The sequence below is a fragment of the Triplophysa dalaica genome, chromosome 14 (assembly GCF_015846415.1).
Source record: "Triplophysa dalaica isolate WHDGS20190420 chromosome 14, ASM1584641v1, whole genome shotgun sequence".
NCBI classification, from domain to species: domain Eukaryota; kingdom Metazoa; phylum Chordata; class Actinopteri; order Cypriniformes; family Nemacheilidae; genus Triplophysa; species Triplophysa dalaica.
The window spans coordinates 226,536-245,000 of NC_079555.1; the positions used below are offsets into that span (position 1 = coordinate 226,536).

The window sequence follows — 18,465 nt, forward strand, 5'->3', positions numbered from 1 at the left end:
TTGTGAATCGCTGCACGCATTTGTAGATCATTGCGCGCATTTGTAGATCATTGCACGCATTTGTAGATCGCTTTCTTCACATTTGTGGATTGCTTTCTGTGCATTTGTGGATCAGTGCGCGCATTTGTGGATCAGTGCGCGCATTTGTGGATCAGTGCGCGCATTTGTGGATCAGTGCACGCATTTGTGGATCAGTGCACGCATTTGTGGATCGGTGCACGCATTTGTAGATCAGTGCGCGCATTTGTAGATCATTGCACGCATTTGTAGATCGCTTTCTTCACATTTGTGGATTGCTTTCTGTGTATTTGTTGATCAGTGCGCGCATTTGTAGATCAGTGCGCGCATTTGTGGATCAGTGCACGCATTTGTGGATTGCTCTCTGTGCATTTGTGGATTTTGAAACATTTCTAATGTCAAATCGTGCGCACAATCCACAAATAGGTGGATTCCGCCCACTATCTACGCAAGCCAATCGGTTAACTTCCGCTTTTGTTGTCCAATAGGCCACGTTCTAACTTCAGCCAATCACGTTTTGCTCTGCACTAAGATTCATGGAGCTAACATGGCGACAAATGGCGGTCTAAAATCTGTGTAATACTAAGAAATGAGAATGGCCTCTTCTTTATACTATGTAATGATCGCTTGTGTTCATATACATTGTCCGTATTGTTACATATATGCTGTATTTAAACGTGTATGACTTGATAACAGCGTGCACGGACTGGAGTGGAAAATCCCGGTGACTAGGGAGTCGGTACTGCTTTGGTCTGCTGTCAGCCGTTTTATTGTGTTTATGTTCCAAAGGGCTAAATTCCGATTTTTTGCAACTGTCGGTGTACTACCAGTATAAGGATGGCAGAATTAATGTGGGGGAAATCATCAGCATTTTGAATTTCTATGTCATTCATAATTCAAAATAAAACGTAATTTCTACAGTCATCTCGGTTTATCCCATTCCTGAATAATCTCTGCTGCTATCGCTACACTGTTGACGTTAGAAATGTTTCAAAATCCACAAATGCACAGAGAGCAATCCACAAATGCGCGCACTGATCCACAAATGCGTGCACTGATCCACAAATGCGCGTAATGATCTACAAATGCGTGCACTGATCCACAAATGCGTGCACTGATCAACAAATGCGCGCAATGATCTGCAAATGCGTGCAGCGATTCACAAATGCACAGAAAGCGATCCACAAATGTGAAGAAGGCGATCTACAAATAAATATAATTAAAATACATTTGTGAATATTTTTTATTTGCAAATCTCATTGTATTTATTTGTGAATTCCTTTTATTTTTGTGGAACGTCTAACATGTATTTATGGTTCGCTTTTTAAAAAATGTTTGTGAAATTGTCTATATTTATTTGCGAATCGTAGTTTATTTATACAGAATAATGAAACAATTCTGATCCCATACTTTACTCTCTCTCTCTCTCTCTCACAACAAGGTTAAGACAGAGTTATCTCAATTTGGCACCAAACTCTTCATATTCTGTACATAATACACCTCCATATTAAGGGAAGTTCTCAGTGAGGTTGACAGGATCCTGTCATATAGTGTCAGTTTGTGTGTGTTGTGTTGTGCTGGTTGTTCTTCTGTAGCTTCTCTCTTTCACATGAATCATAAGAAGACAGAAGAACAAATAAGACAGACTGAGTTTAACAGCACTATTGTTCTCTTCACAAGTGATTTCTCAGACTATCACACTTAATAATTCCCAGAATGCATTGCTCAGTAGAAAGGATATACATATTTTATTGTCATATAAAAGACCTCTTATTTTATTATTCGTAGCAGCAGAAGAAAATGTTTTGTGTTTACAGCACAATGATACAGAAGTCTGGTGTTATATGTTCATTATTGTATCAGTCTTTCTTACATAAATATCATAAATAACAAAACTATGTACACAATCAACTCGGACGGAGTGATAATGTGAAAACGAAATCCGGTCAAACTCTTGTTGAAGCAACTCACATTTCTTAGATAATCTTACGGAACTTTCCTGTTGAATAAAGTTTGATTATTAATATGAGACTATGAGACGTTTTCTCTTTGGAGATGTTGAGTTCTGCACAGTTTGATCAGGCTCAGTTTGAATGTGATGTGGAAGTACATTAGTGGAATGTGTCTGATGAAAATCAAGCGATGAGTCATGAATGCAGAGATTTCTATTGTTCTAGATTTTGTTGAAAGGTCTGTTATTGTTATAAAAGTTATTTCTGACACGTTTCCAAACCCCTTCTATGATCCTCATCAAGTGACCTCCAGAATCTTTCTGAAGCTTGTGTTATTCTTTCATTCAGATGATGGAGTATAAATATGTGACTTTAAGGTTACGCCAGTGTCTTCTCGTCCTCTCTGCACTTTCTAGGGATGAAGTGAGAAGCCACGCTTTCTTTTCTCGTCTTCTTTCCCTTCAGAGGCCGGCCCTTTTGTGACAGAGAGATGAACATCTCCTTTCCGTTTTTAGTCCATTTCACAGAGGCGTACGCCGTGTAGAAGTTTTCTAGGAACACTTCTTTAAAGTCGCAGCTGTCGTTGTACTCTTTCTGTGTGAGACAGAAGCGTCATCGTTCAGATGGGATTTGTTAAACAGCAGGTGATGTGTGTTTGAATGAATGAGACGTTTACCTTCCCCTGCAGTGTTCCCATTCGATTCATGGAAATATAATACTGACTCTTCAGTCCTTTAATGGCCAACACACCTCCTTCAGAGACCGTCCTGATCTCCAGAACACCTGTCACACACCCGCAGAGACACATTATACACAATATAAACACATCTTATCCAATGACAAAGCTGTCAGAAATGACTCAAGTGAAGTTCTACAATGTGAAAATAACAACATGGATTGATTCTCTTCTCTAGACCATGTCATCAGACGCATGCCCCATCACGAAGTGAACTTCTGATCTGTGTTTGGTTTGAATATAACAATTTATTTCATATTGAATTATTTTTAATTATGGTAATGTTTTATTGAATATGAATATTAATCAGATTTAAACTACTCAACAGCAATGGATTCTTTGTGGAGGTCTAATGGAACATTTGTTCATGTTGTTGCCCCTGAAACCGTCTATATATGAAGAGTTTGGTTCCAAAATGTCGAAACTCCATTATAAAAGAGTAGATAACATGACATCATGAAAAGGACATTTTTTCCTAGATCATCTGACCAATCACATCAGACTAGACCATCTGACCAATCACAGCAGACTAGACCATCTGACCAATCACAGTAGACTAGACCATCTGACCAATCACATCAGACTAGACCATCTGACCAATCACAGCAGACTAGACCATCTGACCAATCACATCAGACTAGACCATCTGACCAATCACATCAGACTAGACCATCTGACCAAATCACAGCAGACTAGACCATCTGACCAATCACAGCAGACTAGACCATCTGACCAATCACAGCAGACTAGACCATCTGACCAATCACATCAGACTAGACCATCTGACCAATCACAGCAGACTAGGCCATCTGACCAATCACAGCAGACTAGACTAGCAGAAAGGAGGTGATTATACAGATGAATTGAGGAACGAATCATTTGAGAGTCAGTCAAGAAGTGAGGTAAGAATAAGTGCGTATTATTACGAGATAATCATGTTTTCACACATTAAATGAAAACAAACGTGTTGTTGGCCACTCCAGAAACCAAAGTAGAACCTTAAAAAGTCCTAGTTATTTACTCTTTAAAGGTTTTCAAAAATCACATTTTTTATTATGTCATCATGCTTTTATTGTGTTTTATTGTGTTAGTTAGCTGTATTTTTTGAGTTATTAAGGTTTAAATCAAAACAAACCAACTACAGTTTGATTGATATTAATTAGAATGCTAAAAAAACTTGATTTTTGAAAGTTTAAAACCGGCTCATTTATATTTATACAGCTCATTTACTTTCAGTGAAGATGAAGTGATGTGTGTTTGTGAGGTCAGAGACAGTGATGTGTGGACATGTTTTATATCCCGGTGGGGTCCTAAACCTGAATACACACCAACTCATGGGGACTCATGGGATACTCAAACATTTTTTTTTTAAATCTAAAAGTGTCAAAAGTTTTCTATGATCTTTAGGTTTAGGGGATCAAATATACAGTTTGTACCGTATAAGAAACATTACACCTATGGACTGTCCCCACAGAGATAATAAACCAGACGTGTGTGTGTGTGTGTGTGTGTGTGTTGTGGTATAATAATGTGCTGTCACGGCAGGTCTTTGACACAACCTCACAATCTGTCTGATTTTCTCTCCCACAGCGGACTCGTCCGCCCCTCTCCTACCCTCACTGGCTGCTCTCTCTCTCTCTCTCTCTCTCTCTCTCTCACTCTCTATTACTTTCTCTGTCTCTCTCTCTGTCTCTCTCTCTCTCTCTCTCTCTCTCTCACTCTCTATTACTTTCTCTGTCTCTCTCTCTGTCTCTCTCTCTCTCTCTCTCTCTCTCTCTCTCTCACTCTCTATTACTTTCTCTGTCTCTCTCTCTGTCTCTCTCTCTCTCTCTCTCTCTCTCTCACTCTCTATTACTTTCTCTGTCTCTCTCTCTGTCTCTCTCTCTCTAACTCTCTCTAGCTCTCTCACTCTCTCTCTCTCTGTGCGTGCAGTTGTCAGACACATCTGGCACTATCAATTTTCCTTATTTTCTGCGCCAGCTGATGTAATCTTTTTCCCTCCAGAGCAGAGATGCTCGCCGTCACGCCAACACGCTAACCTTCTACAACACTCACACGGTATAAAGCCAACATGAATCTAAATCAAAATGATGAAATATTATTGATAGAAATAATGAAGTGTGTCTGTATTAAAGTGTGCGATCATTCTGTACAAAAACATTGATATCGAGTTTTAGGTATGATTGATCTGTTTTTTTTTCTAGAACACAGGCTTAGAATTTGAGTTATAATTCTAGGATGTAAGATCTGGGTACAGTTTCATAAACTTAACTGCTAACTCAACTTTATTTATATAGCGCTTTTTACCATTTCCATTTAAACAGAGCAGCTGTACATGAGATACATTGACTAGAAGCAAATCAATTAAAGTTATATACCTGTAAAATAAAACAATATGCACACGGACTAACACACATAGACATGGAAACGCAGACACACGGACGCGCACACCACACACTAACCAACATTTAAGATGAAGGAGAGAGAAACACAGGTCAAATATTGAACAGACTATCAGTTCCTATATGCTATAATAATAATGTTCAACTTTGAAATTCTAATTCTAAAGCAGCCCTCCAGCTAAGGAAGAAGTGGTCGATATTATGGCCGATTGTTGATAAAAGGCCGTAAAATGGAGGAAGTGAATGAACAGTTCTTGTGTATTACGTGCGTAGTTCCTAACAGACTTGAACACATGAAAGGTTCACACATGACATTGCATTATACTATTCATTTGTTTCTGAGTAGTATCAGTCACTTTGGATAAAAGCGTCTTCCAAAAGAGTAAATGTAATTTGATGTAAATTGTGGGCAGCTAAACATGGCTTCAAAAGAATCAAATATAACAATTTAAACATACGTTACTATAAGATTTTCATGACCCATTTTCCTGTGGTCATTACATTAGTGGCAAACGCCTGCTTTTGATCTTAGTGGGATTTTTATGAAGTGAATTGCTAATGTGCAGTAGTACAATATTGTCCTTTTGTAAAAATACATCAGTCAATTATTAAAAAAATCCAAATTCCGGCTGATAAATCGGCCAAGGCAATATATCGTCTATCACTACCAAGTTATAACCGTAGTGTCACTGACCATCCGTAAGTCAGTCTTACTTTTCATGTCTCAGTGAGCCTAATCTAGCTTTTTATGAAACTGACTTAAAGAAGTTTTGACCAGAAGAAAACGAGATGATTAACGTCTGAGTCGAGTCTAAGCAGGTCATGGTTACAGTCTTAAGTGAAGCTGACAGACTTTGCGTTTGAGTTCTGATTTATAACGAAGATGTACATCGATCACTTCAGACCCTTCAGCACTTTAATGAGAGACATGAGAGCTATAAATACACACAGCACCTGTCTCTCTTTACTCCTGTCACACCAGCAGATCTGTTCATCATCTCATGAGAGATCCCACTGCAACATTACTTCAGGAATGCTTTACAAGAAATTTACAAAGTTCTTTTCCGCTGATGTTCAAATAGAAAAGTCTTTGTTTCTATATGTTATATGATGATGTTTGTAATGTAAGTGGTCCTGATGGACAGGAGAAGCGTGACACTTGTGTGTTGAGATCTTACTGTAGCAGTTGTTTGGGTCCTGTGTTCCGTTGATGTTCCCAAACTCATCGATGGTGAGGAACCACTGCGTTCGACTGTAGAGCCGTCGGATTCGGACGTCCCCTCCTTCCATATAGTCAAAGTTCCTGGTGTGGCGTTCATGCTTGGAACAGTCGGTTGCAGAGGTTTGACCGGTGACTCTATCGCTGTCACACGCGCATACGTGACTGAAGACCAGCAGAAGGTTTAACCACAGTCTGCACTGCAAGTTTGGCAGTTTCCATAGGAGCGTCCATCTGCGCATTATACTTTTCTCAAGGAGTTCATGAACCACATACTGAGAGCAAAAGTCTTCACTGTGGCAGAAGATACGCCGCTGATAGAATCCTCAAAGCCTGAAAGATCCTCCTCCAGTCCACAGCGACTCATTCCTGATCAAGTCACGGGACACGTGTTAGTATATTCATTCACACCGGACTCTGTGTCTTCACATGAAAGCCAATGTTTTATACAAGTTCTTCAAAGTTCGTTTAGCTCAGTTAATCAAACACACAGAGGTTAATGACCTCAGAATAATCCTGGACTGATCAACATCAACGCTTGGCATGTTTAACATCTCTGCGCTCATCGCTGTCTCGTTCTGTGTGTCTTAAACTTAGACGCTGACAATGTAGAACAGAAAAGAAAAACTACTCACATGTGTTTCCAGGTGGTGTGTTTCAGTTCTGATCATTCCAGAGAAACTGTGCGGTCCAGAGAGAGAGAGAGAGAGAGAGAGAGACTTTGGGGACGGCCCGTCTGCGCTCTGCATCTTCTTGTGTTGCTGAACGCTGTGCAGTCTCTGATAAAAGCCTCCTGATGACCTCACTTCTCTGCAATTACGCCTCAGCCACTCAGCTGTCACTGGGATGCTGGTGCAATAGAGAGAGAGAGAGAGAGAGAGAGGCATGCAGATAGAATGGTTTGCACACACACTCCATCAGTAAGAAACTGCTGTTGCATCAACGCCCACAGTGTCAGCATTTGTGAAAAATCACAGGATCTTCCGTTGGAAAGCTTTGGTCTGTTATTTGTTGTGGTCTTGACGGTGGAACATCAAAGCAGAAATTGAAGTCAAAGGCTGACGGCTGAATGGTGGTTGGTGGGTAATAAATCTAATGAGGCGGCCCGTAATTGAGGAAGCTCAACAGAGGTCATTTACTGCCACAAGCGCTCATCTCTGCAGAAGCTCAAGCGCTCGTTCACTTTTCCTGTTTCACACACCTGGCCTCTACGCCACATCAAACGTGTTTCCCAGCGTTCAGAGACACAGATCTGAGATGCTCCGCTGTACTCTTTCATTTCACAAACGATGGCTCATAAAACGCCTGATCTATCAGTTCACGCTCATTTGTAAACACTGAATGTTTTCTTCAACCTTAGAAACATCATAAATCTTTACGGGTGTGTGTGTATGTGCGTGAGTGAGTGAGTGAGTGAGTGCGTGTCTGTGTGAGGGTTGTGTAAAGCAGAAAGTGTGTGTACAGACAACTGTGTGTCGTGAGAAACACTTGTTATCTTTCTCCGTCCTCCTGTAGGCTATTTGTTTGATTTATATTTTCTTTCATCTTATTCACAGATTTATTCATGTGTGTATTTGTGCCAACAGAGTTTCATGAGAACACCAAAAGTTTATTTTTTCATCAAAAGCAGGTGTGTGTTTTTGCTGTATGATTTTGACTCTTTGTATTTCTCTTAGTTTTTCTGACTCTGTCAGGGCGAGACTCTTCTCCAGCGATCCATGAGGAGTTCTTCTCGTTGACTTCCTCAAATCCAAGATCTTAGTAAACACTTTTGCTTGATCATCTGAATGAAGGTGAGATTTAATGCTGCTCTAGAATCTTCTCTAAACTCTGTTTACAGCCTTTAAGAAGCTGGACGTCATTTGCTGGAGCATCTTGGTGAACCTCTGGAGACAATGTCGCAGTAAAGCTGGAAAGTGATTGTGAAATGCTTTCCTCTCCGCAGATGTTTAGAGAACCGGCAGTCATTTGAGTTTACAGCTGAAATGATAAAGTGAAGAAGAGATCAAAGCCTGGTGTGTGAGCGTACGGTGCCGTGTGTCATCTGTCAACTTTCTTCCACTCTCTCGCTGTAGCTTTAAAGACATTGACCTCTCTGTACTGTTCTCACACACTCTTCTGTCGTTTATTGATATTGTATGTCAGATTGGTGAAGTCAAAGGCATGTTTTGTCTGTGTTTTATCAATGGCAGGACGGCGTTTGGCTCTCACCTGCTCTCTGGATTGAAGGTCAGTCTATTCTGAGACTCGGCTTAAGCTGACGCTTTCTACATTCCCTTATAATTAGTGAGCTGGAGGGACGGCGGCTGTTCTTTAAATAACACCAGCAGACAAATCACACAACACCTAAACCTCATGTACAGAAAATCAACAAGTCAACTCATTGTGCCGGCTGTTAAATCCACAGTTGTGCTTCTACTGATTTTGTTCTTTTGATCTTCACCAAATTCACCTTCAGATGATCCTCAAAAATCAAGACGTACAAAAGTTATAAACACCAGAGTCGAGACTTAAGAACAGAGAAACATTCTTCTCTCGCATTAGACCGCTGTTGAATGTTGGGTTGTAGAAATGTTTCCACCCAACTCACATAACTAATTCACCTTCTCAATGTTAGTGAAAACTCCTCATCGTGGATTCTTCATCTGATTCGTGATGTTCAGTGGTTTACAGGAGGTGTGGATCAGCGCGTGGATCATCCGTGTGCTCAGTTGTGTGTTTTTTCTCCACTGAGAGATGACTTACTTTAATGAGACGCTCATCTTTACTCGTGATGACTGGAGTGTAAACAGCACTTGTCTGTTTTCTTTGGCTGCACCTCAACTCAGCGTGTGACGCACTTTCACAAATCCTTCAGCTGGTGTGAACAATCTCACACACACTATGATCATAGACTGAAACACAAGTCAATAATAGTTGACATGTGTGATGCTGTATGCTGATTGGTTAATACAGTGTTCCTGTCCTGTTAAAACATTGATGATGTGAAGCAGCTGACAACTATTCAAATCAACTGTTTTTATTTGTTCAACATGAAGATACACAGAAAAACATGATTATGTGCCTTAGTAGATTCTATGAAAAGAAATGATTAAAATATACTTAATAGAATAATGTTTCTGTTTTCAACAAAAAAATAACGTCAAAATCTTGGGAATAAAATATACTAATTTTGGTTGTTAAAATTTTTATTGTTTGTTTGAGTAATTTTAATTGAACAAATTATTAAATTAACCCCATTCAATTTGTTAAACCCATTTAAATTGGTCAAATTTAGTTGACTTATTTACTTTCTGTTGACACTACATAAATCTTTTTTGTAGATTAAACCTACTTTGGCAGTTGATATGTAGTTCCCAGCATGATTTGTATCTGACAGCATTAGGAGATTCACTTTCCAGATGAACCTTCATTTAAAGTGTTTTTCAGTAAAAAGAAAGACTTGTTCGTGTTTTGCGTTGATTTATCTTTGAGATTTAGGAGTTTTGTTACTATTTTGAATATTGGGTGTTTTAAGTGGTTACAGTTGTTCAGAAGAGTGTTGCTTGTGCCTTTAGGCTGAAGGAGGCACTATATGAGTCATAAAAGAGCACATTCCCAGCGATCCCATTTTTCAACCTTCACTTAGTGTGTAATGTTGCAGTTAGATCATAAATAATACGCAATCACACTCGCACACACGCACAGTGAAAGGACATATTTGAGATAAAGCAGAGAGAACCACAGGTCAAATATTAAACGGACTATAAATTCCTATATGCAATATTAATTATGTCTAACTTCTAAATTCTAAAGCAGCCCCCCCAGCCAGGCAAATAGTGCAAAACAATATGCAAACGTTGGCGAGGAACCCACAACTCCAATCGAGAAAAAACCCTCAGGAGAACCCAGACCCAACCAGGGGATTCCAGTTCCCCTCTGGCAAAAGCTGCTGCCTCTGCACAAGCTCAACAGTGCTTGGACAAAAAAAGCTAAATAAAAAATAAATAAACTTACAAATAAGGTAAATTATAGATTTAAGATTATCATTAACAATCTAATAGCATTTGAAGTGTTGTAGAAAAGTAGAGTACTGTTCTGCTGTTATTAGTGATAACCGGTCTGACACCATTCGGTCCGGTGTCATTTCCCTCGCCATAGTAGAAAAAACGCGATCTCTGACATAGATTGAGACCTCCGTTACACTTCGATGGATCGGCATGTTTTTAACTGATGAAGTGAAGTTGACGCCATTGTTACTGTTTATTGCTAAAAGCCAAAGTTTATGAATTCACGTGCACTGATCGGCGCACCGACCAATCACAACAGCTTAAGGAGCAGAACTCACTGATATGGTATGGGTGGGACATCTTCACACACACACTCTAAAGGGAGAATGGTCAGCTTTACCAGACCTGGTCAGCTTTACCAATCAGAGCGTTTTGGAAGGCCCGTAAATCCAATCGTTTTGTAAGAAAAGAGACAGCGGTGCACGATAGATTTGAAATAAGTGAAATATAAAGGGTTATTGAAACTAGAAACATGAACATCCATTGTTAAACACCCAAAAAACACAATCACAACCTCTAAAACAGGGAAAAAAACGGCCTTTAAGTTATTGTGCAGTAACTGTGCTTATGAGACCACCTCTCTTCTCACTTGACCATCTATCTTGTAAAAAATATATATTTCAATATGAAAGTGATCTGGGAAGTTAGACACATGTTTTTTTTCAGCGTAATTTTTTTTGTTTACTTAAAGTAACAGTGATTTTTTAACAAAAAATTAATGTATTTAATAAGTAGACTTTATTCTTGTTATTCAGTTGTACTTAAACTGTACCTGTATATTTTACTTAAAACATTTTCATGAAAATTATTAGGAGGATTTTTTTAAGTAAACCCTACGCGTTATTTTTTTCAGTGTACTGTCTGATTTAGTGGAATGAAAATTCTAACTTAATATAACGAAAGAGCTGCACACTATACCAGAGCCGTCCTGTTGTGTGATGCTCTTATATAATCTATAGACATCAGTGTTTGCAGTTGATTTCCATGTTTAGTGTTGTAAGATAGTGCTTTATTCACAGAAAAACTCATCCACCCGTTTAAACCTGTGATATGAAATCAAATCTCTCTCTCTCTCTCTCACTCTCTCACTCTCTCTCTCTCACTCTCACTCTCTCACTCTCTCTCTCTCACTCTCTCTCTCTCTCTCACTCACTCTCACTCACTCTCTCACTCTCTCTCTCTCTCTCTCTCACTCTCTCTCTCTCTCTCTCTCTCTCTCACTCTCTCTCTCTCTCTCACTCACTCTCTCTCTCTCTCACTCTCTCTCTCTCTCTCTCACTCTCTCTCTCACTCTCTCTCTCACTCTCTCTCTCACTCACTCTCACTCTCTCACTCTATTTTTCATTTTTTTGGTGTTGTTTGTTAGTTAAAGGTGTAATTTGAATAATTTAGACTTTGAGGAAAAATAGTTGCCAGGTAAAACTTTGTCTCGTGTCTGGCGGAGGGCAGATGGAAGTTCCATCTGGGTCGCTCCGCCATGGAGTCAGGTGTGTGCCTGACGCTAGTGTGACAGTCGAGGACGTGCTAGTCGCTATCGGAGAACAAATTGGATTCGAAAATATTGTATCCGCTTCCAGGATGAACAAGGCCGTGGTGGTGTTCCTAAAGGATCAAAGTGTTGTGAGTAAAATCATCGTGAGCGGAATTTGGGTAAGTGGAGCGTTTGTTATTGTTTCACCTTTGGTGTCGCAGTCGTCAAGAGTGAACATTTCTAATTGTCCACCATATATACCCAATTCATGCATTGAAAATGAACTGCAGAGATTCGGGAAAATAGTAAGTGGAATGACTTTAATTCCACTCGGGGTTAAAACGGAAGTTTTAAAACATGTGCTGTCTTTTAGGCGGCAGTGTTTTATGGTTCTAGAATCGCCGACGTTAGACATCTCGTTTCGGGTTAAACATGAAGACAAATCGTATATGATCTATGCGAATACCAATCATTTGAAATGTTTTAAGTGCGGTAATGTCGGGCATAAAAAAATGGATTGCCCACAAAAAACACAAGCCGAGGACAATACCAATAAAACAAATGAAAGTGAACAGGCGGTTGAGGGTGAAGAGGAGAATGCGGATAAAAGTATAGAAACTGAGACAAATGAAATAGGAAAAGAACAAAGTGAATTGAACACTTATGAACAAAACAAACGTAGCGCTACTGAAAATATAGGCCAAAAGGAATCGGCTGAAAATGACTCGGCTGAAAATGGATCAGGGAAGAAAAAAAAGAATTGTGGGGGAGAAAATAAGAAGAGGAGTTGTAAAGAGGCAGGGACTAGTGACGCGAAAAAAGCTCTTCTTGAAAGTTTGGTTGAATTTGACACTGTTGAAAATCGACTCGATATACCCCTGTCTCAGCTCTCTGAAAGCACTGATGTGAATGAAGAGATGGCTGATGATGATTGTATTTCTGAAATGTCAGATATTCCCTCCAATTATGATGAGAATGAGTTGTATACTGTAAAAGAGATAAATGATTTCCTTGATGAAACATTTGGAAGAAAAGTCGAAGTAAAAGATTTTTTTCCTGATGTGAAAAAGTTTTTGGCTTCAGTGATTAAAATACAAAAGGCTGTCGGTTATGAAGAGCTAAGCAGAAGAAAGAGATTCAGATTGAAGAAAATGGTAACAAACTTGAAAAAAGAAAAAGTTCCTTTAATTTCTGTATAGTTGAGTCATGAGGAGGCATATTTGGTGAATTATTTATCACTTTTCTTCTTGTTTTCGCTTTCTCCCCTTTTTCTTACCTCTTTTTTCATGGAGAGCCTTAGAATAGGATCTATTAATATCAATGGGGGAAGAGATTGTAGGAAAAGAGCATGTTTAAATGAATATATACAAAATAAAAATATTGATATAACATTTATACAAGAGACACATAGTGATGTGAAAATTGAAGTGGATTGGAAAATGGGGTGGAGAAGCGATTTATATATGAGTCATGGTTCAAATGTTAGTGGAGGAGTTGCTATTTTATTTTCAAAGACGATTGATATAACTAATGTGTCTGTTAATGAAATAGAAAGAGGAAGAATTTTGGCTGTTCAAACAAGTATAAATGGGTTGGTTTTTGTTTTTATTAATATTTATGCATCAAATAATGGAGCAGAGAGGATACACGGTTTAAAAAAATTATTTAATTACTTAAAACAAAGTTGTGATGAAAATACATGGTTGATCTTAGGCGGTGATTGGAACTGTACAGAAAACTTTACTTTAGACAGAAATGGGGAAGAACCTCACCCCTCTTCTGCCAAATGTTTACAGGATGTTATTAGTAATTCTAATTTAGTTGATGTATGGAGACAGCAACACCCTACAGTTAAGCAGTATACGTGGGTAAAGGTTTCTCATGATCATATTAGTACTGCCAGATTAGACCGATTCTATGTTAGTACAAGTAAAAGTAATAGAATTTTTAAATCTACAATTTGTCCTAATGGGTTTTCTGATCACCATTTATGTTTAATTGATATAAATGTAAAAAAGTCACAAAGTCATAGCTATTACTGGCATTTTAATGTGAAATTGCTACAAGATGTGCTTTTTTGTGAAAAGTTTAATGTGTTTTGGATGGAGTGGAAAAAACAGAAAAGTAATTATGAGGATATTGTTCAGTGGTGGGATATAGGAAAAGCACAAATTAGAATATTTTGTCAAAATTATATTTATAGCACAAATGGTAGGATCAAAAAAACTGTTACTGAATTAGAAAAAGAGATAAAACAGATTGAAAGTGAATTAATTGTTGGTGATGTTGAGATAGTTGGAAAGCTGGAAGAAAAGAAAAGAGTTTTAGCTTCTTTATTTCACGAGAAAGCAAAGGGGGCTTTAATTAGAGCTCGCTTTGCATTTGTGAGAGAAATGGATGCACCTAGTTCCTTCTTTTTTAATCTTGAGAAGAAAGAAAGAGAAAAAAAATGATGTTGCATTTGAAAGATTTAAATGGGAAGGTGATCTCAGATCCAAAGGAAATGAGAAAAATTGCTTTGGACTTTTACAAAGACTTATTTGCAGAAGGACAATGTGATAAGGGATGCAGTGAGGAATTACATAAAGACTTATTGACTCTCTCCGATGAACAGAGTAAACAGCTGGACTCTGGCCTTCAGTTAAAAGAACTGTCTGAAGCTGAAACTCTCAACTGGAAATCTCCTGGTATCGATGGACTGCCGTCTGAGTTCTATAAACAGTTCTGGAACCAACTGAAAGACGATTTTTATGAAGTTTTTAATTATTGTTATCAAAAACATGAATTGCCTACTAGTTGTAAACGAGCAGTTTTATCTTTATTACCCAAAAAAGGTGATCTTGGTATGTTAAAAAATTGGAGACCTGTGGCTGTGTTATGTACAGATTACACAATTTTGGCAAAGTGTCTTGCTAATAGATTGAAACCTTTTTTAGAATATATGGTCAACGAACATCAGACATATTGTATTCCTAATCGAACAATAATGGACAATCTGTTTCTTGTAAGAGACAAAATAGACATTACAAATTTGAACAGTGAAAATGTTGGTATTTTTGCAATTGACCAGGAGAAAGCGTTTGACCGAGTTAGCCATTTTTACTTGTTTAAAATGCTTGAAGCTTTTGGTGTTGGTCAGAGTTTCATTTCATGGATTCAAATGCTGTATAAGGACGCTTCTGTTATGTTGAAAGTGGGTGGTGGGCTCAGTAGGCCTGTTGCAGTGTTGAGAGGAATTAGACAAGGATGCCCGCTTTCAGGGATGTTGTATTCATTGGCCATTGAACCCCTTCTTTGCAAGTTAAGGAAAACACTCCAAGGAATTACAGTTGAGAAACCTATTAAGCTTGTTGCATATGCTGACGATGTTACAATTTTTATTAAGAATGAACGAGATGTGTCTGTTTTAATGGAAACACTGAAAATCTATGAAAATGCGTCAACAGCCAGAGTGAATTGGGAAAAGTGTGAAGGTTTCTTTTGTGGACAAAGTAAAAATCCACCAGTGCTCCCAGGTGGCGTCAAATGGAGTAAAGATGGCTTTAAATGTTTAGGGGTTTATTTAGGGGCCGAAACATTTAAGACAAAAAATTGGGAAGGAATGGTGGCGAAGATGTGTAGCCGGTTGTCTAAGTGGTCGTGGGTGCTACCACAGCTATCCTATAGGGGAAGAGTTTTGGTGACCAACAATCTAGCAGCTTCGGCACTGTGGCACAAAATGAATGTCTTGGACCCGCCAGATGACATCATTCAGGAATTGCAGAAAAGATTGGTGGATTTTTTCTGGACTGGACAACATTGGACTAAAGCTGCTGTACTTTTCCTGCCAGTGAATGAAGGTGGACAAGGGTTAATAGACATTAAAAGCAGAATCAAAACCTTCAGGCTGCAAGCGGCACAGAAGTTGCTGTATTCAAAGAGGTGCTGGATTGATACTGCAAAAGCCCTGTTACACAAAGTTGATGTTTTTAAATACGATCTACAGTTGTTTTTAATGAATCTGACAGAAATGGACTTAAAAGACACTTCTGCTTTTTATAAAACGATGCTGAAAACATGGACATCAAATTTTCAAGTGGAAAGGAACTGGTCTGACTCTGAATTCGGGATTGAAGAAGAACCTCTTTTTCATAATCCCTTATTTCAGGCAAGAGTGCTTAATTCAAAAAGCCTTCAAAAAACAATGGCAAGAGCTGGATGCAGTAGGATAAAGGATTTGAAGCATCATGACGGGTGGAAAAGTGCAGAGGAAATGAGTGATCTGACAGGAATCAAGTCCGTCAGATTTATGAAAAAGGTAATGGATGCGGTTTTTTCATCTCTCCCTTATGCCTATCATCGGAATCCAGGAGAAGGGATTTTGAATGAAGAGGAGGAAGAGGAGAATTTTCCTGATCTTCCTGTTTCAGCTCGTGTGGAAGAAGAACCACAAGAGGAATCAATCCTCACTTTTAAGACTCCAGAGATACATGGTTTTAAAGAGGCTTCGAAGAAAAGTTTGTATCTGAATTGCGTTAAAGTCGCTCATCAGTCAGTTCTGAAGAACTGCAGAGAAACAAAGTGGACAGAAGTGCTAGGGCCAGACTCTTCTCCTAGAAGATGCTGGAGGTCATTGTATAAATCTCCCATTGAAAAACGAACTGCAGACCTGCAATGGAGAATTATACATTGGGCAGTAGCTACAGACAGACACGTGGCGCATATTGATCCCACTGTAGAAAAGAAATGTCCTTTCTGTGATTTAGAAGAATCAACTGATCATCTGTTTTTATATTGTTCTAGACTGAGAGGGGTTTTTCAGACATTAAAAACCTGGATTGAAGAATTAGGCGAAGAGTTTAATGTCTTTTTTATTTTTGGAGTGTTTTGAGATTTGTTTGTGACTTTGTGACAAAAGGTTGTTAAAATTGTGGAGGAAAAAGCCATACCCAAAATGTAAAAAAAAAAAAAAAACATTTTGTACAAATAAATAGATTCAAACGTCACTCTCTCTCTCTCTCTCTCTCTCTCACACTCTCACTCTCTCTCTCTCTCTCTCTCTCTCTCTCTCACTAACTCTCACTCTCTCACTTGTTTCTATGGCATGGTCATAAAGTGAGACAGTGAAACTGTGGCGTTATCCCGTCGTTCATCACACGTCTGTTCTGTCATCCGCTGGAGAGATTGTTTAAGTTCTCATCCACCTCTGAACACATCAGATCTTTATAAATCAGACTCTTACTGCATTATAAAATGACACTCCTCAACCCAACAAGTCTGTTAAGCTGTTGAAATGACCGCTTTAAATCTCCTTCAAAGATAAGAGAGCTCTCAAATGTGCACATGAGTCTCAGTTACTGAAATAAATAAAGGACTAGAGTAAAGTGAGATATGATACTGCAGAGAGATTTTATGAAGAGTGTTTGTTAGAGAATGAGTGGAGTGGGGTCTTCACATGGACACAATCACTGCCAGACGGCGTGTCAATCACATACATGTGTTTGGGTGGATGATGCGGGTGTGCTGTCATCATTAGTGTGATGTAATTCTTTGACTCGTGTGCAGTGCTGTCTGCTCGCTTTATTTCACCAATTATTATTATCTATTGTGCAGTCATGAACTCTGTGTGTGTGTGTGTCATTTCACATGTGTTTTACGGTGTGCTGCATTGTATAGAAACTGTATATACACTCTGTCAGTTTAAATCTAGACTGAAGACTCATCTTTTTAATCTTGCATACACTACACCTCCATAATATTAATCCTCAGAGGATTTAAGCTGCATTATTTAGATCAACCGGAACCAGGAACACATCCAACAACAAATGATGTACTTGTTGCATCAATGAGTGCAGAACAGTACTCTACTCTCAGCCAGTCTTGTCTCTTTGTTCCAAGGTTACCGCAGGATGCAGTTCATGCCCAGACCTGATGGCAGAGCTGAGAATGGGAAGCGGTGACCTGACAAGTGCTGAGAGGATAGAGCTGGATAAAGAACGCGACAACTTTGTTTTTTCTACAACATTTCAAATGCTATTAGTTTGTTAATGATAATCTTAAATCCTTAATTTTTATATTTTTATTAAGCCTTGTTGTGCAAGCACTGTTGAGCTTGTGCAGAGGCAGCAGCTTTTGCCAGAGGGGAACTGGAATCCCCTGGTTGGGCCTGGGTTCCCCTGAGGTTTTTTTTCTCGATGGGAGTTTTGGGTTCCTCACCACCGTTTGCATATTGTTTTGCACTATCTGCCTGGCCGGGGGGGCTGCTTTAGAATTCATACTTGTATTAAATGTGTCTCATGTACAGCTGCTTTGTAACAATGAAGATTGTAAAAAGCGCTATATAAATAAAGTTGAGTTGAGTATTCATATAAACTATATCAGGATTCTGAGTTAAGTTAACTTCCTTTTGTATTTGAGTTGTTGTGTTGATCTAGGATTTGTGAGGAACATGTAGAGTACATAGTGTGACGATCCTGTCCTTTCTGTTCTTGGATTTCGTGCCTTGGGACAGGGTTGTTTCAGTACCATGTCTTGTGTGTATGTTTTGTTTTATGTGGAGACACGTGGCGGTATGTTTGGATAATTCGCCGCGTGTCATCCTGTGTTCCGTTAAGCTCCGCCCCCTTGTTTCTCCGTTAG

At 38.9% G+C, this 18,465-nt stretch overlaps 1 protein-coding gene and 1 long non-coding RNA gene across 4 annotated transcripts; one reads left to right on the top strand and one right to left on the bottom strand.

Annotated features, from left to right (window-relative positions):
* Positions 1 to 1,484: 1,484 nt before the first annotated feature.
* fgf7 (fibroblast growth factor 7) lies at positions 1,485 to 8,099 on the bottom strand. The gene is made up of 4 exons (XM_056766945.1): positions 6,963 to 8,099; positions 6,287 to 6,696; positions 2,647 to 2,753; positions 1,485 to 2,564 (listed from the first exon to the last, which is right to left on the bottom strand). Exons 2-4 carry the CDS (start codon positions 6,567 to 6,569, stop codon positions 2,349 to 2,351), a joined length of 606 nt encoding a protein of 201 aa, XP_056622923.1. The 5' UTR covers positions 6,570 to 6,696; positions 6,963 to 8,099; the 3' UTR covers positions 1,485 to 2,348.
* LOC130436039 (uncharacterized) lies at positions 4,540 to 9,556 on the top strand. Of its 3 annotated transcripts, XR_008908906.1 has the most exons (4): positions 4,540 to 4,764; positions 8,004 to 8,120; positions 8,273 to 8,342; positions 8,520 to 9,556. It is a non-coding gene; the product is annotated as an uncharacterized LOC130436039 (long non-coding RNA). The 3 variants fall into 3 exon arrangements; XR_008908904.1 differs by lacking the exon at positions 4,540 to 4,764 and having other exon boundaries at positions 7,990 to 8,120; XR_008908905.1 differs by lacking the exons at positions 4,540 to 4,764; positions 8,273 to 8,342 and having other exon boundaries at positions 7,993 to 8,120; positions 8,520 to 8,556; positions 8,945 to 9,556.
* The last annotated feature ends 8,909 nt before the right edge of the window (positions 9,557 to 18,465 follow it).